This window comes from Cydia amplana, chromosome 9, assembly GCF_948474715.1.
Source record: "Cydia amplana chromosome 9, ilCydAmpl1.1, whole genome shotgun sequence".
NCBI lineage: Eukaryota > Metazoa > Arthropoda > Insecta > Lepidoptera > Tortricidae > Cydia > Cydia amplana.
The window spans coordinates 12,524,636-12,549,120 of record NC_086077.1 but is presented as its reverse complement, the minus strand read 5'-3'; the positions used below and the strand labels follow the sequence as shown (position 1 = coordinate 12,549,120).

The 24,485-nt window shown below is 39.4% G+C and overlaps 2 protein-coding genes across 2 annotated transcripts; one reads left to right on the top strand and one right to left on the bottom strand.

Moving 5' to 3' along the window:
• Nucleotides 1-4,534: 4,534 nt before the first annotated feature.
• Nucleotides 4,535-6,701, top strand: LOC134650722 (pupal cuticle protein 20-like). Its single transcript, XM_063505654.1, has 4 exons — nucleotides 4,535-4,551; nucleotides 5,015-5,217; nucleotides 6,153-6,398; nucleotides 6,595-6,701. Exons 1-4 carry the CDS (start codon nucleotides 4,537-4,539, stop codon nucleotides 6,641-6,643), a joined length of 513 nt encoding a protein of 170 aa, XP_063361724.1. The 5' UTR covers nucleotides 4,535-4,536; the 3' UTR covers nucleotides 6,644-6,701.
• A 4,544-nt stretch (nucleotides 6,702-11,245) lies between these two features.
• Nucleotides 11,246-13,743, bottom strand: LOC134651150 (pupal cuticle protein 20-like). Its single transcript, XM_063506183.1, has 4 exons — nucleotides 13,564-13,743; nucleotides 12,633-12,760; nucleotides 11,936-12,181; nucleotides 11,246-11,435 (listed from the first exon to the last, which is right to left on the bottom strand). Exons 1-4 carry the CDS (start codon nucleotides 13,570-13,572, stop codon nucleotides 11,390-11,392), a joined length of 429 nt encoding a protein of 142 aa, XP_063362253.1. The 5' UTR covers nucleotides 13,573-13,743; the 3' UTR covers nucleotides 11,246-11,389.
• Between the last annotated feature and the right edge of the window lie 10,742 nt (nucleotides 13,744-24,485).

Sequence of the window (24,485 nt, the reverse complement as noted above, 5' to 3'; positions counted from 1 at the left end):
CCTATACGATAAATTTAATCATATTTCTTGGAATGTCATACATATATTCGATTCCAAGGGACACTTTTTAGTAACGAGAATAAATTAAAGAGTAATTAAACCAAATCAACACATCCCACGCCATTACATAGAATGAATGACATTTTATAAATGGACGTCTAGAGCAAAGAGAAGAGTCGTGAATGTATTGGGCCCTATACATATACAATATAGTCAATATACATTCCACGACTCTTCTCTTTCCGTACAGAGTCTATATAAGTTACGCTATGGTTTGAGCTGTATATTATACTACTCTTTGTGCTGTACTCTGGCGTCGGCAGAACATTTCAGTAACTCACTATTTATATTTACATAAAATTATGTATGGATGTGATTTGAGGCCCGGGGAAGGACCTAATTATTGTTTATAAATCATCATCATCATCATTATATTTCCACGCAGATGAAGTCGCGGGTCGAAGCTAGCGCTACATATTATCTATAGTTCGTTAACTCTAATGACCTTCGGATTTTAGAAAGATACTTACATCGGGTATCGGCGGTAACACGCGAAGGTGATACTGCTGTTCTGCTTTCTTACTCACTCACTTTAAACTTACCGCAAAAAGTTAGGGATACCTATTGTCTCAACGTAAAATAAGCCCTAATTTAATGACGTTATGCTTAATATTTGGTTGATGACTATATTGCTATTTGAGTTTTTGTCATATTCTATATAAAATAGAATCAGAATTTGAAAGCAGAACGTCACACCGTCATTTACTACTTCTGGCTGAAATTATATAGAGTGGTAATAACAGTCACATTTTTTTTGTAGGTAAGTAAGTATATTTTATAGTTTGTGTTTTTTATTTTATCTCTAGTTTTAATTCAAACACATCAAAAACATAACATGTAAAAAGGTGCAAGTCTCGCAACACTTTTACTACAAAAAAGTTTTGAGATGTAATGTGAAACCAAGTCGGTTATTTTAATCAGTGCCAGGGGGTGTTAAAACCGTATCAATACGTATAATGACTTGGCCATCGCACGGCTGCATTCGTCACCTATTAAAAATAATTCTAATTGAACATAACGCTAGCGCTAATTGCAGTTTGAGCATTACACATATTTACGAGTACGGTACGAGTAAAGCATTATGTGCGATTGCCAAGTCATTATATGTATTACAAATTAAAGATATCTTATTGATACGGTTTTAACACCCCCTGGCACTGATTAAAATAATCGACTTGGTTTCACATTACATCTCAAAACTTTTTTGTAGTAAAAGTGTTGCGAGACTTGCACCTTTTTACATGTTATGTGTTTGATGGGATCTCATCTCTTTTTGTAGGAAGTCCTTCTTTTCGGGTACTCATACCCATACTATGTATACACATATCATAACTAAACATATCTTCATTCATACTCACATCGTGCATCGTAGTGTACCTTACTTTACCTACTATTTGTAGAAACTGCAACAGTAACTTTGTAATATCATATATTTATATGGGATTACAAACTTACATATGCAGTTCTTAGATCTTTAAAACGTGACTGATATTGCAATATTTTTAGGTTTACCCTATATGTGGCCATTAAACCCTAACTCTGTACCAAATTTCAGCTCTTTGAGTTTATGGGAAGTACTAATTCTATTCTGATGATCATGAGTGAATGAATGAGTGTCATAAATGCGAAACTTTGCTTTCGCTTAACTTCGGAACTGAATGACCTACAGACTTGAAATTTTGGATTTTAAGTATGTGTTTATAGCTTACTGGATGACGAAAATTTCTGCGTTCTGGTCTTATCCAGAGGTTCTCAAATAGGGCCATAGGGGCTTGAAAATGCGGCGAAATGGTTCCAGTAAAGGATGGTACGGCAGTGTTTGCTTCGCGCTCGACTTGGCGGGGGCACTGCCGTGCCCCCAGATTTACTTTAAAATAAAAGAATAAATTAAAACAATAATTTGTAAATATAGTAATCTACTACCTAGTTATAATAATATAGTTTACCTACTAGTTATGGTGGTATTAACTACTCTATACAAGGTGGTACAAACCACGATGTCCTAAAAAGATTCAGTACACTTTTTCGCTAGGATCAATGTTTTAAAATATATTAAAGTGGGAAAGTCACGTATAATTTATTCTAAGGTTGTTATTTTTTAGTTATTCGTAAATAACTCGTAAACGGTAGCCCACAGCAAAAAATTATCTTTTACGTAAATAATCTATTTGAGATTTCTTATAAAATAAATGCTACTTTTTTCGCTAGGATCAACATTAAAAAATATATTTTCTATTTTCTATTACGCGATTACGTCCGATTTTACCCGAAAAACGAAGTTCATTCTGAGAGTTAACGGACTGTAAGTATAGTTGGTCAAACCAATTTGTCATTAAATAAGAACAATACAAAATATACTCATCCTTTTCTATTGGGTGCTAGTACTAGAGTAAGACAAAGATAGTATGATTATCTCTGTCTATGTTTGAAATGAGACAGTCCTTTGACAAACTACTTATATATAACCTTTTTGTAGTTTCGCATTTTAAATAGAAAAAAAATCAGCGATGTCAAATCGGCGACATGCTAGATTTTTATTGTCAGGCTAAAAGTATAATGTAATAATAATTTAAAAATTCATCGTGTAACCTATATAGGAAGAAAACAAACAAATAAAGAACATGAGAACTATGAGAGTATGGATCACTCCATACGCAGAAGTGATTGATGGCTGAACATATATTCTAATTCGGCAACGCTTTGAAGAAAAAATCCATTGACGCCTATTCTCCACAGATGACACGAGAAGAAATATTGTCTGAAACAAAACTGCAATGCTGATTTTATACGCAGATAGGTATCCAAAATTTACACTATCATCAGAAAAAAAGACGTTTGAGTTTATGGAGACATGACAGAAGACGCGGTATGCTGAAGAATATGTTATCACGAAAGGAGCGGCAGTCCGTTTAAATGTAAATATGATGGAATGACCTTCTACTGGTGTCAGCGAGCTTGCCGTGATACCTTCACGAGCTAATCACAGCGGCGAATGATAAAATCATGGTTCCTACTGTGCGAAACATTTATGTGTATTGAATCGAAGCTGTTGCCGGCCTAACTCCAATCTGTGGCTAAATGTTTTGGTGCTTGTAGTTTCTAAGTACTTATTCTGAATTAAATACTCTGATTGAAACATAATTAGATTGTTTTTTATTATTATTTATTTCTCTATTTTCACTTTATTGCACGACACATAGGACGTTTGGCCAAATGGAATTCTCTACCATTCAGGCGTAAGGCAAACAAAGATTGGTGTTGGTATGTAGGATATAAAAGCGACCGTATGTCGAACAGCTAATCTGGTTGCTGGCAGTATACATCTTTCGTGCAGGTATATTATACTGTTAAATCGTACCTATGCTAAAAAAGTGACGAACTCAGAAAGTGACGAACTCAGAAAGTGACGTCCTCAGAAAGTGGCGTTCTCAGAAAGTGACGTACTCAGAAAGTGACGTCCTCAGAAAGTGTCGTACTCAGAAAGTGACGATCTCAGAAAGTGACAAAGTCAGAAAGTTACGAACTCAGAATGTGACGATCTCAGAAAGTGACAAAGTCAGAAAGTGACAAACTCAGAATGTGACGTCCTAAGAAAGTGACATACTCCGCCTGAACCAATTCTAACACAGAGACGATCTTACCTACTCATAGACCATGTAGGTACACCATAGGTAGGTATACCATAGTACTTAGTCCCGTACTTAGTCCCGATGATTTTATAAATGGTGACATTACCCTTCCAAAACAAAGTAGGAAGGTTTCATAAAGTAGGTGGAATTTATCATTCAAATTTATTTGATTTTGTACAGTATTTTTTTAGTAAGCGCTGGTGACCTAGCGGTAATGAGCGTGCGACTTGCAATCCGGAGACCGCGGGTTCGAACCCTGGCTCATGCTATTGAGTTTTTCGGAACTTATGTACGAAATATCATTTAATATTTACCAGTCGCTTTTCGGTGAAGGAAAACATCGTGAGGAAACCGGACTAATCCCTAAACGGGCCTAGTTTACCCTCTGGGTTGGAAGGTCAGATGGCAGTCGCTTTCGTAAAAACTAGTGCCCACGCCAATTACTGGGATTAGTTGTCAAGCGGACCCCAGGCTGCCATGAGCCGTGGCAAAAATGCCGGGACAACGCGAGGAAGATGACAGTATTTTTTGAATAGGTTATACTTACCTACTCCAGGACAAGCACGATGGCACGCACCGCTCTGCTAGACTAGGTGCAAAATAAGTTCAGGGTTTCGCTAATCGCACAATTCGTGAACACCTTATCATAGCAGACAATCGGCACAACAGTCAGCGGGGAGCATGGGCGGTGCTGTTCACAACTCAGAAGTGCAAGGTGACTCTTTCGAAAACACGAAGAACATCCATATAAAAACTTGCACAGCTTCGGAATCATCATTCTGTCATCACATTTCTAACGGATATCACTTCTGAGATTTATTAAGAAACTATTTAATAATCTGCAAAAATGTGCTCTCTAAAGGTTTGCGTTTTCTAATATTAATAGATATTCGGATGTCATCAGCTTAATTTTAATCTTTGTATTCTCTTTGGGTAGTCTGAATTTCAGCATGTGCATTTTTGCAGCAGCTCCTACAAAATATCATTTAGCAATCAGTTGCATGTATAAACTACGAGTAGAAAAACATTATTTTTTTTACACAAAGTTGTGTGAATATACAGGGTAATTCAGGAGAAGTCAGCAGGAGCAACCCTACAGATTCAATACAAACAACTTATTGCATAACACCAAATTCAAGAATCGAACTTAACCGTCGCGTCGCATTAAAGAAAAAAAATACATTAAGTCCGACTCGCGCTTATAAATTTTAACGCCAAAGGAGTCGTCGATGGAATGACATGAAGGGGCTGCCTATGATTATAGTAATTCAATTTATTTAACCTCTGTATTTTTTTAAATCCTAAAATGTATTTTCTTGTTACAGATAGTAGTAACTCTCGCTGTCCTAGCGGTGGCTTCGGCCGAGCACTTCCGATCCCAGCAGTTCGGGGGCTTTAACGGAGGCTTCAACGGTGGCTACAGCGGGGGCTACAGCGGAGGCTACAGCGGGGGCTTCGGCCGCGGCGCGCACATACCTATCCTGAGCTACGAGAACGTGAACAATGGAGACGGAAACTACAGATACAGGTAAACGTCTTGTTGATCCAGCTCTAATTAAATTAACTAGTTTAGTTTTAAAATATCAAAGCCCAACTTTAATTCAAATATGTATAAGGTAACGTGACAAACACTCTCTGGTGACACATACAAATTCGTGATTTGTGTACCTACTAGAGTCTGTTCGGAAAGAGAAGAGTCGTGGAATGTATTAAGCCCCATACATTCCACGACTCGGCACAGACTCTAGTAGTGTGTACCCAGCGAGCCATATTTGATCCTGTGTTAGTTGCCATCTCGTAATAATATGAAATAGGTATATTATTCAGGTTAGATTAAAAAAGCTAAAGTCAATTCTATATTAATTTTAGATATAAGGTACAAGTCTGTACAAGAATCCTTTGAAAATATCCAATATTTCTACCAGCTAATAAAGTAACCAAGTTTTACAGTTTACTTCTAGCTCGTTCAAAGGTAACCTTAAGTACTACGAGTGGTACGTAATGCAACTTCAACTTGTTGTACCTATTTACAGTATTCACTTAAGCTGCAAAGAGTTTCCTCGAGCGGTACACACAACTTTACTTCGGTAACCGTATTATTTAACTAGCAAGAGGATCACTTACGGTGGCTGGGGACGTCTCTTAAACTCATCCATTACAGAATTTCTGAAATTCAGTTCGATACGTACATTACCTAAAGCTTAGAGAAACGGTGAAAAAATCTCTTGTGGCCTGAAAATTATAGAAACCTTTTAAAGAATTACCTAAGATATTATTGTAAACATATTGATTTGTCGGTGCTTTTTTTTCACTTTATGAGCAGCTTATGAGTGAAGTGTGATACATACATACACGATACATGCGATACCCACTATACCTAGGTGTTAAGATTGGGCTAGAATTAATTTTTTAGAGCTGAATGCAGATCGTCGAATAAATGCTTACACGCTTTGTTCTTTCTAGCTATGAGACTGGCAACGGCATCAGGGCGCATGAGAACGGATCCCCCCGCGCCCAGGGGCCCGAGGGCCCCGCGGTGACGGCGGATGGCGCCTTCTCCTACACCGCCCCCGACGGCCAGCAGGTGTCGCTGACCTACACGGCCGACGAGAACGGCTTCCACCCCGTGGGCTCTCATATACCCACCCCGCCGCCCATCCCGGATGCCATCCTAAAATCCCTGCAGTTCAACAGGCAGAATCCTTCATCGTGAGTAGTCTACTTAAGCTTAGCTAATTCTAACCTGTAACAATTACTTATCAGCTTACCACGAAAGTCACGAAACCATCATGGAACCAGACGAGGTGTCCATAGCCTATAATTATTTAAATCAGTCTCAATTACTTTCACGTTTACTATACCTACATAAGTTAAGTACCTACTTCAAAGTCTCTTTTCTTTTCAGGGAGGGATCGTACAACAGTGGAAGATATAACAATGGTTATCACTACTAAATGAATATCTACGATATTTATTTATTTATGTTTACAAACAAGTGACTACGATTCTGTGTATTTTTAATTTATGACCGCGTATCCTGTTATTTTTATTAAATAAAAATTATTGTCTGCATAATTACGAATGTATTAATTTTTATATAGGTACCTAAGAACCTACTTAATCAAAGGAACACAATTTATATTTCACATGACTTTTGTTCATACTCGTTTTTAACCCCCGACGCAAAAAGAGAGGTGTTTAGACGCTTGAAGCCAGCGTCTATCTGTGGCATCGTAGCTCTCAAACGGATGGAACGAAACCATGCGGCTTTTCATGAAAGAAAGTTTCTTTGCGGTGATTCTTAGCTATGTGTTATAAAAATCGTTCCAGCTGTTTAAAGAGTACCAGCTCTTTTCCAAAATGATGTAAGGTATTTGGCATTGGCATAAAATTTAAAATTTTATGATTAGCGTAGCGGAGGTAATAACACTTACATTATTTACGCAACTATCCTACGGAAGTATACTAATAAGATATCCAGAATTAGGAAGAGTAAACTGTCAGCAGTTGGTTTTTTCTTTATTCAGGCAAATTACATATATGACTGAGAAAGTAGAGCCACGTTTGAAGTAAAAGTACCGTCAAATGGGGTGAGTAGGGTTAAAACTGAAATTAAAACCTCGATAACATTTTATTTTTACATATGAAAACTGAATGGTGTATATAATAAGTGTTCCGGACGTTTGTATTTCAGTTTTTATTTTATGTTGGGTAGTTCCATTTTATAACTTTGACGATAAAGAGGAAAACCCACCTCACCCCGTAGTGCCTCGTATTTGGGGTGAGAGGGGTTTTCATACAGAGGTGATTTTGGAAGACTGTTCGATCGATTTTTTTTATTATGCGTGCTCTCAAACCTTCTCTCCCCATTCATAACCCACCTCTCCCCGCGAAACCTACTCACCCCGTTTTACGGTAACCTTAAGTTGCAAAAAGTATAAACCAAAAAAAAGATAACGCGATAATCACATGAAATACACGCTCGTCAGTTTACGACACAAGTGCAGTAATGTTTTGAATTGATACAATATGTATGGCTGAAACTATGGATCAGGGATGTTGCGGATGCCGATTTTTTGACATCCGCGGATGCGGATGCGGATGCGGATTTTTAAAGGCTCACATACGCGGATGCGGATGCGGATGCGGATGCGGATGTCAAGATAGTACCATAAAAAACGTCAAATATTACATTTTAGTAATTTTTATTTCAAAAAACCGGCCAAGTGCGAGTCGGACTCGCGTTCCAAGGGTTCCGTACATTAAGTCCCACTCACGCTTGACTGCTCATTTCTAATAGGTTTTTTGGTTAATGACTAAATTACCTAGCAGTCTAGCACTTACGCCGATGCTAAGACGTTCCTGTACCGACCTGTTCCACATCCGCATCCGCATTAAATCCGCATCTATTTTATGCGGATGCGGATGCGGATGCGGATGTTCAAAATAATGCGGAAGTTCCGCGGTTGCGGATGCGGATGCGGATATTCGCAACATCCCTGCTATGGATTATCGAGTGAGGTTTATGAAGTCACCTGTTCAAACAGCTGCAAGAGAAGCCGAGCTACCTGGCTGTAACTAAGTTATAATTCAATACACCCGGCAGAGGCTAGTGCACGATAGGGCACAACTTATAATAGTTTGCTACAACTTTCATGTTGAGCCTCACTCCGGTATTCCTTCTTGGAATTCCCGGTAAGCACTAATTTCCACGGAAACCGATTGGGAAACTTTACGTACCTAATTACGTAGTTACGTATGATGTATAGGTACCTAATGTACTACATACTTACCTACATAATCTGATTAAAGCTAAATACATTTAGATATCAGGCCCACCATACCACGTCATAGCCATGCGTCATTCCATGGTTTTGAATAAGAATTTTATAATAATATTATCACTTTAAACTCTCACGTTTTGTAGGTACACATATTTAGTCATAAGAACGGATCTACTTACTGCGATATACTTTCATTTCATTCTTTTTATGTACTACCTTTTTAACTGGGCTTCACCAGCTGTGGTCACGGATGTCTAACGTCCCAGCAAAATGTCTAAGGTGAAGTGGGTAAACAACACTAAACTATCCAAAAATAGTATATTTATAGTTATATTTAAATGTAGGTACTTACCGAAAGCTATCAAATATAAAATATATTGCGCTAGGACAAAGTGTCAGTTCTAAATTAATCTCCGCCGTCGTATAAAAAGTACTTTTTTAATAAGAGTTCTAACTGTTGGAAAAGTGAAGGAGCGCTAGTTAAAAAAGAACTTTTCTAATCAGAGCAGATTCTAATGAGAACAATGAGAGTAGGTAGTGAAGGTTAAAAGGCAATATCGCATTATAGACCTCGTGTATGCAATGTTTTTCGTATTTTATTTTGTTATGTACTCAATAAGTATTCCCATAGGTACCGTAAAATGGGGTGAGTAGGGTCAAAACTGAAATTCAAACCTCGATAACATTTTATTTTTACATATGAAAACTGAATGGTGTATATAAAAAGTGTTCCGGACGTTTGTATTTTAGTTTTTATTTTATTTTGGGTAGTTCGATATTTCATAACTTTGACGATAAAGAGGAAAACCCACCTCACCCCGTAGTGCCTCGTATTTGGGGTGAGAGGGGTTTTCATACAAAGGTGATTTTGGAATATTGTTGGATCGATTTTTTTTTATCATGTGTATTACTATAGCTCCATTTTAAATTGGATTACATTTTTTTTGTAGCAGTAGCCTTAAAATCCCTTCTCACCCCCCTCTCAAACCTTCTCTCCCCATTCATAACCCACCTCTCCCCGCGAAACCTACTCACCCCTTTTTACGGTAACAAGCATGGTATAATAATATACTCCGCCTGGTACTCTCTTCCGAGATTGGCGAATGACCTAACTGTCACTTGCCTACGTCATCATGCTGTTTACAGGTTCTCAAACTTTAAAATGTGGGAGAATTTTAACCAACGGTGAAAATTATTTTAACGGCATTAATTTTAAGTTATTCATGTAGAAACATAGTAAAATAAAACAAATCTATACTGCCCTTTTCACCCCAACTCTTACAGTTCCGAATAGAACAGCCAACCATTTTCGTAACAAAACATTAATTACCAAGCTTACGACGTGAAAAGTTTGGAAAACACTGCGACTGCTGACACTGAGCGAGAAGGAAATAACAATTAACACGCGTTCGACAAGGATGACGGTCAGGGACAAAATGGCGGATTGTCAAATGTGACAGCGCTATCCTGTGTTGCCAGTAGTGTAAACAGAAAATTACCCGAACGTCTGAAATTTCTTTCGTGAATCGGAAGATATTGCTAACGAATAATTAAAAATGACGTGTTATTGTAAAATTTAAGATAAAATACAAATAAATGAAAATTATAAATAAATATTTTAACTTATTAACCATAGATATAATGTACCCATCATGTAACATGTTATGTTGAAATAAAGTGGCAATGTTATTGTGACGTAGGCAAGTGACACTCTGGGAAGAGAAGACCATGTTTTATTAGACCATGGGTAACAAGGTAATTTTAGTGCCGGTGCTAAATACATCACAAACAGTCAAGTTACTGCCGGTTTGCGGCACAAAAGTACAAGGAACTTCGCCATTTTAAGTCACACGAAGGTTTACCTATTTTTTTATTGGTTTTCGTTGATAGAAATTGTAATACGAAGAAACAAAGCGAGTAGGTATAAGTTTTACATATACATTTTTTCGATACCAGCCCTGGGCCATGGCCACTTTTTCTTTCGTATATGAAGTTTCCTTCGTAGTTAAAGCATAGTTAAAGTGTCAATTTGCCAGTAAAATTAATTAGTACCACTAAAATTCCGCAACATAGAAAAGGCCAAATAAAATTTATTATTATAGGTATAGCCATGTAAACAAAATGGCTTATTTTACAAAACCAAATAAACTTAGTTTATCTGTTATTCCCTTTCTGATAACATCAAATTTGAATGTTCCAGCTCAGTAACTATTTGCCTATTTGGAAGTTTTGTTGGCAACGTCTCCAGAGGCATCAAGACATTTGAATAAGCACTATCTCTCATTGTTGTTTCACTCGCTGAATAGCATTTGTATCCATCATATTACATATAAACATCATTGTGCCTTCTTAGGAGTACAGGGAACGCAGTTTTAAATTTATCATGTTGTACTTACTTACCTTAGAGAATAACTTTTATTGTATTCAACAATCATATACAACCAATAGAAGATTCATAGAATTATGAATCTTCTCTTTCTGCACAAACTCTATAATAACATTGAAATAGTTGCAAAGTATTAACGTAAAGTGTCATTCTATGGAACTTGGTAACTATTTAAACAAAAGTCAATAGTAAATTGACATTCAGAGACAATTTTAATATGGCGGTTTGTTTACATAGTTAGAAAGTTCCATAGAATGACACTTTAGAAAATGTAAGTTTCCAACAAACATTTTATAATTTAGAGTGCCTTTTAGATTGAAGTAGGTACCTACATAAAAAAAATATAATGCAAAACTTTAAAATTCCTAAATTAAAAAGACAGTAAATTACGTAAAACTGCGGTTTATTTTTTCAAATTGCGTTAAGTTACTTACAAAACTATAATATAAATATTTCGTTATCACAGTCCATGCATATTATGAGGTCACACACTGCACGCATTCATTGCTTGAGGATCCAATTGTTAGGGTTTAAAAACGAAACGTGTTCCGACCCCCGTTGTAAGAACCGTCATCTCTGGAAACAATAAAAAAAAGTATTCAACTCGTAAGCAATTGACATCTTAACTGGACTGGAGTAAGCAGTCCACAGGTGTGGTGTCGCTTTTTAAGCCTACTTTTGGTTTCGAGTGTCGGTCTATATTTCTTTGAGGCAAGCCTCAAGCCATGGAATATAATCATACCAAGAAACGACTTCCAAATACATATTTTCAGAAGTACCTATTTCGTAAGCGACACTGTGGAATAGTCCAACTATAATTCTCCAACCTCTTCCTTAGTGAAAAACTTTTGTCGGACATCAAAAGCACTTTATTCAGTTTTAATGTTGGGTCAGGCTAATGTAGTCCAGGTCAGCCCCCGCAAAACACTACTGTGGGGCCAAAACCAACGTGCCAGTAGGTAAAATGTTTATGTTCGGTTATGTCCTAATCTATTAAAATATACCAAACTACATACATCCAGGAAAACAATGTAAACAGCTGAAAGATGAATACGAACTGCAGCCCGAATACTTACGAAGAAGGATTCTGCCTGTTGAACTCCAGCGCTTTAAGAATCGCCTCCGGGATAGGCGGTGGGGTCGGCAGATGAGAGCCGACAGGGTGGAAGCCGTTCTCATCGGCCGTGTAGGACAGCGACACCTGCTGGCCATCGGGAGTGCGGTACGAGAAGGCGCCCTCCGCCGTCACCGCCGGGCCCTCAGGCCCCGCCGCGCGCGGCGCCCCGCTCTCGCGCGCGCTTATGCCATTTGGAGTCTCGTAGCTGGAATTAAGCTCACCTTTACCAAAGGGTTATAAGGTTATCGCGTAGAAGGAAATGGTATCAAGGTAGAATGTCAGGACTGTTATTGTTATTTTCCTTAAATGCGACAGGGAATCTAGATATCTGGATATTAAGGCCCTGCACGGTAAGCTCTAACCACAATATCGACGCCGAAGGTAAATGTCATAAGTTTCTTGGGACATATGTGTACCTACGACATATTATCATTTGTTATTTAGGTACCAGTTGTACTCAGCGAAAGAAAACATCGTGAAGAGATCGGATTGTGCAAATTTTTCTGTATGTACAAAATAAGGCGGTACCTATACGGATCTACATTGCCGCACCTGTGTGCGAATGGGACATCGCAATATACGTGCTTAGCTTTATCTCGGTCATCTGCCCGTGGATCAGTGTGATAACCGCATAAATGTAATGTTCCTTTAGGTACCTGAAGTGGTAGTTGCCGGCGCCATCGTTGACGTTCTCGAAGCGCGTGGCTTCCCCGACGCTGGCGCCGCCCGTCAGGTGGTCGAGACGCGCCGCCGACGCAGACGCCACGGCAGCTAATATGAGGACCTGAACAAATACTCACGATGAAAATAAATATAATAGGTACGTGAAAAAAAAACTTATACATAGTTACAATAAGGGCAGTTATAAGTTAAAAATGTTTCAAATACATATTGGTACTTAGTTACAGCAGGAAATACATACATATAATGCACAAATGAAACCCGTTAAATGCCTTTGCTATTACAACTTTAAGGCGATATTAACACTGACGACGCACCCGATCTCGGCGACCGCTTTAATCCGTTTAAAATTGTATGTACATACGAGAAACAGACACAAAAAAGGGGACATATGGAACATGTGTTGTCATTTTTCCATTACATAAATATTTTCATTGGTAAATAATTTTGGTGAGCCTCGCCAAAGACTGCGTAAAAATAGTCCCAAAAAGTTCAATTAATATTTTTTGTGAGAGGGTACAGCTGAGAAATTCACACATATGTACATGTATATCTACGAGTAACAGTAAGTGTACCTACCTAGATACTTACTATAATACTACTTTACTACTACTACTACTACTACTTTTTTACTGAGGTGTGCCAATAAAGAGTATCTATTCTATCTATTATCTATATCTTCTACCTAGCGTTATCCCGGCCTTTGCCAGGGTCCGCTTTCCTACTTGCTTTCCTCCACTTTGCGCGATCCTGGGTGTCGTCTCGTGTGAGCCCGTTCACGCTCATATCTGCTTTCACGACATCATCATCAAAATATTACCCGCCTGTCTTTTTCAGATGAGTAATAAGGAATATAAAGCTCATAAATATAATGATACCTAATAAGTAAATTAGTGTGGGCCTTACCAGTTTCATGTTGCGGGGTACGTGATGCTATTGTGTTCCGACTCGGAATACAATCTCTGGGGATGTTCGACATTTTATATCGGCCGGATTTGCCCTTTTGGCAAGTTGCTTCACCTTGCTCGGTATTGTGGATATGCTTAGACGAATGCGGAGCAAGTCATGAGATGTGAAGTGTTTGAAGCGTACATTTGTAAGTTTACTACATGAACCACGAAACAATCCAGAATTGAGAGACGATCTGATGGTTTCAACTGTTACAAGAACATCTATGTCCCAAAGAATCAACCAAAATACCCATCGCCACCGTCATAGACAGTGCTAACTATTTCTTCCTGATTGGTGTGAAGGCGCCATCATGTACCAGTATTAATGTCGTGCCGATCCCTTACGGCCAAATCAGGAAGGGCTTTAAGCTCGGAGAGCAGCATGAGCGCGCCGAGCAGCGGTGAGTGGCTGAGCCAGTAATACTAATAACATATACTAATCTATGGGCTTAGTAGCCCGCTGATACAGTGTACCTCTCGTCATCCTCTCGTAACTTGGACACACGCATATTTCCTGCGAAGGATGGTCGGCGGGCCCCGCCCCGAGCCGAGGTGACGGTATCTACGTGTGAAGCGGTAAACTATCTCACTTTACATACCTTTGCCTCCATTAATCAACCGAATAATCATAGATAATACCTAACTGTACATAAATTATGTCAAGCTCTCATTTGCTCTCTGGTTTAAAAAGTCAGAGGGCAGTCAATTTCGTAAAAACTAGAGCCTGTGTCAATACTTTATAATTTATAAATCTTCGGTATACATATAATACATAGATAGAGAGAACAACGCCACCTTTAGTGTTAATTTGTAATTGTTAATGAGGTCTTAGGACTACTTATTATAAATTGTTACCTAACGTGATTATCTCCCGAATGTCCCGGATATCGGAAGATAGCGTTATAAAACAAGCATTGCAATTAGCACAAATCTCGGAGGCGTGTTAGTTATGCGCAGTTAAAGGTCAAATTGAAATTAGTACCTATCCGTTTTACTATTCATAGGTCACCTGTAAGTCTGTAACTACAATAAGCCTTATTTACTTGGTCTTCTTCTCCCCAATAATCAGGGTTTCGCGGTCAATATTTTTTGGCGGTATTTAAGCTTTATTAACGCTAGTCGAACGATCCATCATAGTAGGGACTCGTATGGAGTATCTTGGCATGGATCTTTATTTAAGTAAGTATGTCCAAAATTTTAATTTTCTAATTTTATAGGTACCGGTACCGAATTAATAATAGTATTAAAGTAACCTGCGAATTCTCTAGTCTAGTGTTAGCGTTTAACTTTACCTGGTCGGTCGTGTGTCGTGATTTAGTAAAGTATCATATATATCGCTGACTGTACCTCTGTCAACTCCTTTGCACGTCTGTCAACTCCTCCTTTAAACCTTCCTAATGCGTGCAGATTCGATTTAAGTGCGATTTTTTGTCGATTAGTTACCTTAATCCAAGATTTCGTTCATTTGTATGGGCACTCAACGTTATTTGCTTTAGCACATTTAATGAACAGATTTTGAGTGGGCATAGTTATTTTCGATACAAGTGCGAAAAAGAGGAAATTCGAAACGAGTGGCGATAAATTAAAACACGACCGAAGGGAGTGTTTTAAATCGACACGAGTTGCGAATTACCTATTCGCACGTGTATCGAACAACGTTTTACAGTACATATGGCACTTTAAAGTTTCGACATACGCACGAAAAGTGCTATTTTACGCACTAGTGCGGAAAAGTAGCCCCATATGTACTGTAAAATAATTTTCATTTCGGAGACAAGTGCTAAAAGAGAAAGCACAAACAATATATATTGTATCGGACACTTGCAGGGCAAAGAACTGTTAACTGTCAAAACATACCAGTATCTAAGAGCAATATTTTTTTTCGTAACATAATGTATTTAAGCGGAAATTCCCAAAAGGCCATCTGCAATAAACTATTCCGGTATCTGGCTAACTACACTATTTTTGTCATAGAGCCAACAGGAGCTAAGATTTAAATATTTTAGGTAAATATACCCGTCTCGCTAACGGAAGCGGCTCCTAAAACTAGTGCGATAAGGACAAGGCGAAAAATCCTGCGTAAAAATATCAAAAATCGAGGTATAGTACTCGACTGTTTCCTCCTCCAAAACTTAACCAATCGTAACCAAATTTGGAAATCTAAATGATTATGATATTATCTGTGTTGGACCGTTTTGCTTTTTTGACTAATTGATGTCAGTTTTGAATAGCACGCCTCTCATTGCGGCATAGTCAAAAAGGCCATTTTGGCCATTTTTGAAGGGCTCTAGCGCCTTAAAAAACAAAAATATCAAAAAAAGCAAAACGGTCCGACACAGATATTGACAATATTAATCTGTGTTGAAAAAATCATTGCTCTAGCTTCAAAACCCACGGAGGAAACAGTCGAGTACGTTTGTATGGAGAAATGACCACTCCTGTTGGCTCTTAATGACTTCAAAATACTTGTAAAAATCATGGATCTCATAAAATAGAGCTAGAATATCGCAATGTGCCCATGGCTGTGTGCCCGCCTGGTGACGCGTTCGGTTTTTAGCCAATGACAATTATAATTTCGCACTTAACACATAAAGTTTATGTTTTTACGAGTAGGCAAAATGAACCGAATGTTTATTATAGTTTATCATAGCACTTTCCAAGCGTGTCGCTTGAATAGTACCAATATAAGTGAGATCTCCGATCTGGACCAGTTTTCAAGTCAAACAGAAACTTTGTGAATTAGAAAACAATTTACGAGTACATCAGACACGTTCGATACGTAGTAAATCTTTCCGAGTACCAACTGTCTAGCGGCCGGCAGATTGCCAAAGTTTTCTGTTGGGTAATAAAACATAACTCTAATTCGCACAATGACTGGTTGTTATTACTATCAACTACTGAGCGTAGAAGCTAAACCGAACCAGTTTACTTATGACCTCCGATCTCTCTTAAGCATAGAGAGGAAGACAACAGCCAGGAAGAGAAACATTGACAAAATCAGAATATTATAGCGATTGGTTTCTTTTAGGACAGGTTTTATTCATTTACTCGTATTGGCAATTAAGTAATTACGTATGCTTTTATAATTTAAGTGACCAAGTCTCCCCAGTCCCCCATTGGAGCAGCGCCATCAAACCAATCTACGATCAATGATTTTAAAGATCCGATCCTTTAAATGCATTATAACTACATATATCTAACGAGTAAACTCCCGAGTATCGACAACTTCGACAAACGTCGTTTGAGCAAGGGTCGAATCGTCCATAAGGGTATGCTTCAGGAGTCGACAAGCCACGGCTCGCGAGCCACATGCGGCAATTCAAGTCACCCAAAAATCACATTTAGTGTTCTTAAACCACTGAAAACTTGCGGCTTTTAAGACCCCTAAAACTATAGGTTATATATGTTATAGGTTAGTGTTAGTACCTCCGAGTATATGATTCCTACTCTGAATGGCTTCTCCTCAAAAGTTAGTTATCCTTGGGCTACTGGCTACCAGTGTAGCGAACGAAAAAAGAGTTGTGTCGGAGATCTGTCACATTTAAACTGGTTTACTTGAGGTGCTTATCAGTCGATAAGAATAACACACCTGCGTGTGGAAGTTTTCGCACGGTCACGAGCCATATTGTCTGACGTACAAGCATGTCCAGGGATAATTTCCACTAACACGTATATCACTCCATTTATGCATTTAAAAATAAAGCCTTGTTTCAAAGATATAAAGTTAAAATTTCATTAAAATGGTAGAGTGATACGAAATGTTAAAAGGCGTTTCGAAATGAGGATTCATATGGAAGCGACATTTCTAAACAAACAGTTCCCGATCCAATGTGTACTCGGGCCCATATACCTACTATTGTGCTAATATCAAAGGGCGTAAGTAGGCACAATGGAGTTCAAAAACATGTTTACATTTTTTAACCTCGTTTCATAGTTTACTGTGTTTTATTGTATAAGGTCATCATCGGACATCGACATTAATTCGGTTCGGTTCTGCAAGTAGCTATAGCTAAAGGCATAACTAATTTTTCTACTTTATTATTTCTTCTGGCTACAGCAAAACTATTCACGATAATTATAAACTTTTGGATAGCAGTTTAGAAAGAAGATATAAAAATAATGAAAATTAATAACCAGATCACTTAATATGACATATGGAGGAGTACGGATGAAAACAAGCAAGGAAAAGAGAGTCTAAGTTGTTTAATAGGCCCCGTTATTTACTTTCATAATGAGTTAACTTGAATTTGAGAAGTTTTCTAGATTTCTCTTCTCAGCTCCAATAAAAATGTTCAAAATGTTTTATTAATAGCATGAACAATGAACTAGTTTGAATTGTCCAAACTAAGTTTTTCTGTGTTCCACGTCAACTAGCGTTTTATATGTAAAAACGGCGCGCCCTGCTCCCGCCCCGCCCGGAAAACGCGCCTGTGTGACGAAGCTTTTAGGAGCAAGCAGATCACTCAATTAGAAGTTACCTATGTAGCTGTCACATATTGTGTGTAGGTGCGCACAATACTGCGAGCACGTGAGAGCAACAATAGCGGCGGCACGTGATCGATATCTAGGATTCCTTTCATTTACTTCATAATATATACCACAAAGGAAAGTTAGTTGCTAAGCCACGAATCCGCGATTAGTTGATGACCTCTGTCCGTCGACTTGTGTTGTGAGTTTGTGAGAGCTTTAAGGTGTGTGTGTGTTGTCAGTACTCTACATACTACATACTTTTACGTTACCATAGCAAAATTATGATTTATTTTAGTATTAGCTTTTTTTTCTGTAGGTAACTTTATGCAACTGTTGTGCTTTCAAATTTGTTTACTTTGGACTGATGCGGCCACACCAAACACCAATACTATTTTACCCTCTCAATTTTTTTTAAAAGGCGGTAGTAAATGTCATGTGTTTGTAATTTTTTTATTCTGGTTTACTTGTGGCTTAATTTTCTATGTTTTATTTCTATTTTTTATATCAATGTAAATCTATTTGGGTGTCGTTGGCGTACGTATCGCCATCAACTTTTATTAAGTCAGGTCCCCACAGAAAACCAGCGTCACGATTTGCCGCGGCATTATGCTGAGTGGGGATCCTATTTTATCGTCCAAAAGTCTTTTATGTCTGCATGCCTTTCTTTTTTTCATGTACTATGTTGTGGCGTTAAAATAAATGTATTATTCTTCTTCTTCCTCTACTAATGCCCAATAGTTGACACTCTCTATTGCTGACGACGCAAGTTTAAAGATGACACGTATTGGGAACAGTTCACTCTCTCTATTTTGACGTTAAGAGTGCTATTACATTTCGGGGATGAGCGAGTTTAGGTATTTTACGCGCTGCGGCAGGCCTCGCGATCTCAGGTCGCCGAACCCTTCCACCGCATTTTCCCTCAGTCGCACTACAATGATGGATTAAACATTCTTGATCCGATCGTGAAGCACATTGAAATCAATCATAACAACACTAACCGTACTTTAATATCAAAGTCCTAAAAATGTTATTTGGTACGAAAATACTAAATCCAGTGCAAATATACATACTTATGTAGGTCATTATTACTAGAAAGAAATTATACGTACTTACTTAGGTACTCGCTTATTTTCATTTTTCGTCATTGCATATGGTATAGGTTGTATAGTGAAACTATTTTAGCTATATAATAAAACCTTTAATTTGTATCTTAAGTTTAGAAACGAGCTGATACTAAGCATCTGATGATGATGATGAAGGTGGTCACGGATACCAATCAACCATGTAGTAACATGATTAGGCTCGTTTGATTCGTCTCAACAAGATCTTTGGCACTAGGTGACACTCAGGGTCTGATAATGGAGCTGGAAGGTGGCCACTGTTACCAGTCAACTATGCAATTAAACCACTTCGTGTTTGAGCTCGTTTGATTCGTCTCAACAAGATCTTTGGCACTAGGTGATACTCAGGGTCTGATGATGGAGCTGGAAGGTGGTCACCGGTACCATTCAACCATGCAACTAAACCACTTCGTGTTTGGGCTCGTTTGATTCATTTCAACAAGATTTTTGACACAAGATATGACTCAGGGTCTGATGATGGAGCTGGAAGGTGGTCACCGGTACCAGTCAACCATGCAACTAAACCACTTCGTGTTTGAGCTCGTTTGATTCGTCTCAACAAGATCTTTGACACTAGGTGATACTCAGGGTCTGATGATGGAGCTGGAAGGTGGTCACCGGTATCAGTCAACCATACAACTAAACCACTTCGTGTTTGTGCTCGTTTGATTCGTCTCAACAAGATTTTGGACACTAGGTGATACTCAGGGTCTGATGATGGAGCTGAATGGTGGTCACCGGTACCAGTCAACCATGCAACTAAACCACTTCGTGTCTGGGATGACAACCTTCCAGCTGCACATCAGACCCTGTGAGTACTATGTTGTGTCAAAGATCTGGTTGAGACAAATCAAACGAGCCCAAACACGAAGTGGTTTAGTTGCATGATTGACTGGTACCAGTGACCACCTTCCAGCTCCATCATCAGACCCTCAGTACTATCTTGTGTCAAAGATCTCATTGAGAGGAATCAAACGAGCCCAAACACGAAGTAGTTTAGTTGCATGGTTGACTGGTACTGGTGACCACCGTCCAGCTCCATCATCAGACCCTCAGTACTATCTTGTGTCAAAGATCTTGTTGAGACGAATCAAACGAGCCGAAACACGAAGTGGTTTAGTGGCATGGTTGACTGGTACCGGTGACCACCTTCCAGCTCCATCATCAGACCCTGAGTCCTATCTTGTGACAAAGATCTTGTTGAGACGAATCAAACGAGCCGAAACACGAAGTGGTTTAGTTGCATGGTTGACTGGTACCGTTGACCACCTTCCAGCTCCATCATCAGACCCTCAGTACTATCTTGTGTCAAAGATCTCGTTGAGAGGAATCAAACGAGCCCAAACACAAAGTGGTTTAGTTGCATGGTTGACTGGTACTGGTGACCACCGTCCAGCTCCATCATCAGACCCTCAGTACTATCTTGTGTCAAAGATCTTGTTGAGACGAATCAAACGAGCCCAAACACGAAATAGTTTAGGTGCATGGTTGACTGGTACCGTTGACCACGTTCCAGCTTCATCGTCAGACCCTGAGTTCTATCTTGTGTCAAAGATCTCGTTGAGAGGAATAAAACGAGCGGGGGGTTTCACTCCGCAGTTTAGGTACATTTGGCCGGCGCGCCCACCGTACAGGCGTATAGCAGTGGGCTGCCGCTCGGCGCGCACGATAGTCGTGTCACATGGCGCTCGCGCAAAATTGAAAATACACAATGGCTTCGAAACTTACTTCCGCGAGAATCAGACATGCTATATTCGGATAAAAAATGTATGTTTACATAATCAACGTTTGTAATTCCTACATATTTATCTTAAAAACAATAAATCAGTGGGTATAGGTATAAAAACTTGTCAAGTGATAACCCCGTGCCGACACTCACAGCTCGGTCATAAAACTGCGGCGCGCAAAGGAGATTCACGGTTCGTGCGCGGTTATAAGTTTCAATTTTGCTTGCAGGCGGCGATATAGGTGTAATTTTATACCTAAACCTGACTTTTGTGAAGGAGTGAATTTTCTGTACGGTAGTACTATTAGTTATTCTGTGCCCAAACACGAAGTGGTTTAGTTGCGTGGTTGACTGGTACCGGTGCCAACCTTCCAGCTCCATCATCAGACCCTCAGTACTATCTTGTGTCAAAGATCTTGTTGAGACGAATCAAACGAGCCGAAACACGAAGTGGTTTAGTTGCATGGTTGACTGGTACCGTTGACCACCTTCCAGCTCCATCATCAGACCCTGAGTCCTATCTTGTGACAAAGATCTTGTTGAGATTGAGACGAATCAAACGAGCCGAAACACGAAGTGGTTTAGTTGCATGGTTGACTGGTACCGTTGACCACCTTCCAGCTCCATCATCAGACCCTCAGTACTATCTTGTGTCAAAGTTCTTGTTGAGACGAATCAAACGAGCCGAAACACGAAGTGGTTTAGTTGCATGGTTGACTGGTACCGTTGACCACCTTCCAGCTTCATCATCAGACCCTGAGTTCTATCTTGTGTCAAAGATCTCGTTGAGAGGAATCAAACGAGCCCAAACACGAAGTGGTTTAGTTGCGTGGTTGACTGGTACCGGTGACCACCTTCCAGCTCCATCATCAGACCCTGAGTCCTATCTTGTGTCAAAGATCTTGTTGAGACGAATCAAACGAGCCGAAACACGAAGTGGTTTAGTTGCATGGTTGACTGGTACCGTTGACCACCTTCCAGCTCCATCATCAGACCCTGAGTTCTATCTTGTGTCAAAGATCTCGTTGAGAGGAATCAAACGAGCCCAAACACGAAGTGGTTTAGTTGCGTGGTTGACTGGTACCGGTGACCACCTTCCAGCTCCATCATCAGACCCTCAGTACTATCTTGTGTCAAATATCTTGTTGAGACAAATCAAACGAGCCCAAACACGAAGTGGTTTAGTTGCATGGTTGACTGGTACTGGTGACCACCTTCCAGCTCCATCATCAGACCCTCAGTACTATCTTGTGTCAAAGATCTTGTTGAGACGAATCAAACGAGCCCAAACACGAAGTGGTTTAGTTGCGTGGTTGACTGGTACCGGTGCCCACCTTCCAGCTCCATCATCAGACCCTCAGTACTATCTTGTGTCAAAGATCTTGTTGAGACGAATCAAACGAGCCGAAACACGAAGTGGTTAGTGGCATGGTTGACTGGTACCGTTGACCACCTTCCAGCTTCATCATCAGACCCTGAGTTCTATCTTGTGTCAAAGATCTCGTTGAGAGGAATCAAACGAGCCCAAACACGAAGTGGATTAGTTGCATAGTTGACTGGTACTGGTGACCACCTTCCAGCTTCATCATCAGACCCTGAGTTCTATCTTGTGTCAAAGATCTCGTTGAGAGGAATCAAACGAGCCCAAACACGAAGTGGTTTTGTTGCATGGTTGACTGGTACTGGTGACCACCTTCCAGCTCCATCATCAGACCCTCAGTACTATCTTGTGTCAAAGATCTTGTTAAGACGAATCAAACGAGCCCAAACACGAAGTGGTTTAGGTGCATGGTTGACTGGTACCATTGACCACGTTCCAGCTTCATCGTCAGACCCTGAGTTCTATCTTGTGTCAAAGATCTCGTTGAGAGGAATAAAACGAGCCCAAACACGAAGTGGTTTAGTTGCGTGGTTGACTGGTACCGGTGCCAACCTTCCAGCTCCATCATCAGACCCTCAGTAATATCTTGTGTCAAAGATCTTGTTGAGACGAATCAAACGAGCCGAAACACGAAGTGGTTTAGTTACATGGTTGACTGGTACCGTTGACCACCTTCCAGCTTCATCATCAGACCCTGAGTTCTATCTTGTGTCAAAGATCTCGTTAAGAGGAATCAAACGAGCCCAAACACGAAGTGGTTTAGTTGCATGGTTGACTGGTACCGGTGACCACCTTCCAGCTCCATCATCAGACCCTGAGTCCTATCTTGTGTCAAAGATCTTGTTGAGACGAATCAAACGAGCCTAAACACGAAGTGGTTTAGTTGCGTGGTTGACTGGTACCGGTGACCACCTTCCAGCTCCATCATCAGACCCTGAGTCCTATCTTGTGTCAAAGATCTTGTTGAGACGAATCAAACGAGCCGAAACACGAAGTGGTTTAGTTGCATGGTTGATTGGTACCGGTGACCACCTCCCAGCTCCATCATCAGACCTATATATTCTGATTCTGACATGTCATCAAAAGCATTTGTATTCAGCCATTTTTTTATTCAGTACCAATAAAATATCAGATCATTTCAAATATCTTTAATGCTGTCCGGTAGTTACATACTATACTATAAAACCAAATACACAGTACTAGGATCAAAGTTTCTCAGTCGCCGTTTACACGCACTGTCACGCACACAGTATAGCATTTTACACGGCGCTTGCCGCACACAATGATAAAAAACCTCGTCGTCGCCGTTGAAAACGTGCGGAGCCGACCGACACACGTCCTACCTCTACAAGCTCTGCCGCGGCACTGAGCTCACGACCGCGCGTCATCGGTAATATTAGAGTCGTTTTCAAAAAATTGCCAAAAAATTATAGTAGAATTTCATAAACACTAATGTATACCATCAGTATAAGCAAACGCTGCAGATTGCTTGAGTATGAAAATGACTTCGATATTAAGTAGAATTTCGTAGGAATTGACACTTGTTTCGGAGAGAAAATTGAGTTTGTTTTTCTTCGATTTTCTCTTTCTCAAAGGTATTTAGGAAAAATGTCAAAAGTAATTCCTAATGTACAGGGTATTAGTAATACAAAATAGCCAGCTTTACCAGAGTAAACTTCTCAACATTTCCAAATACGAGCTCACAATTTAGTGCTTCACGTGGTTTTTCGGAAACAACCATCAGAAAAAAAATCATTACTAATTTAATAAGCCCTTTTTCCAATATTTAAAAAGTAATTCCTAAAGATAAGAAGACGCTTTTACCGTAACAAGTACTCATTGTTTCTAATAATGACCCTAAAGTACTGAATGTCATCGAGGAATATCATCAATTTTGCATTATTTTGACTTTTCTTGTTGGAGCGCTCTTAAGTGTGTGTAATATATAATACATTTAAAAGCAAGCACTATCTCAGAGTCAGTCCACGCGTGTATATTTGATTTCGGTATATTCAAAACACCCGACACTTCAATAAGTAGCTTTGCTAGCAGAACAGCACCTGATAATTCCCTGTATATAGGCACCAAGTGTATACTCTACTGAGTGGCTAGGTACGAAAGGTAGAGTGATAACGCGTACAGGCAAGGTTGTTTGCTCGAAAACGGCATCGCTCCAAGAA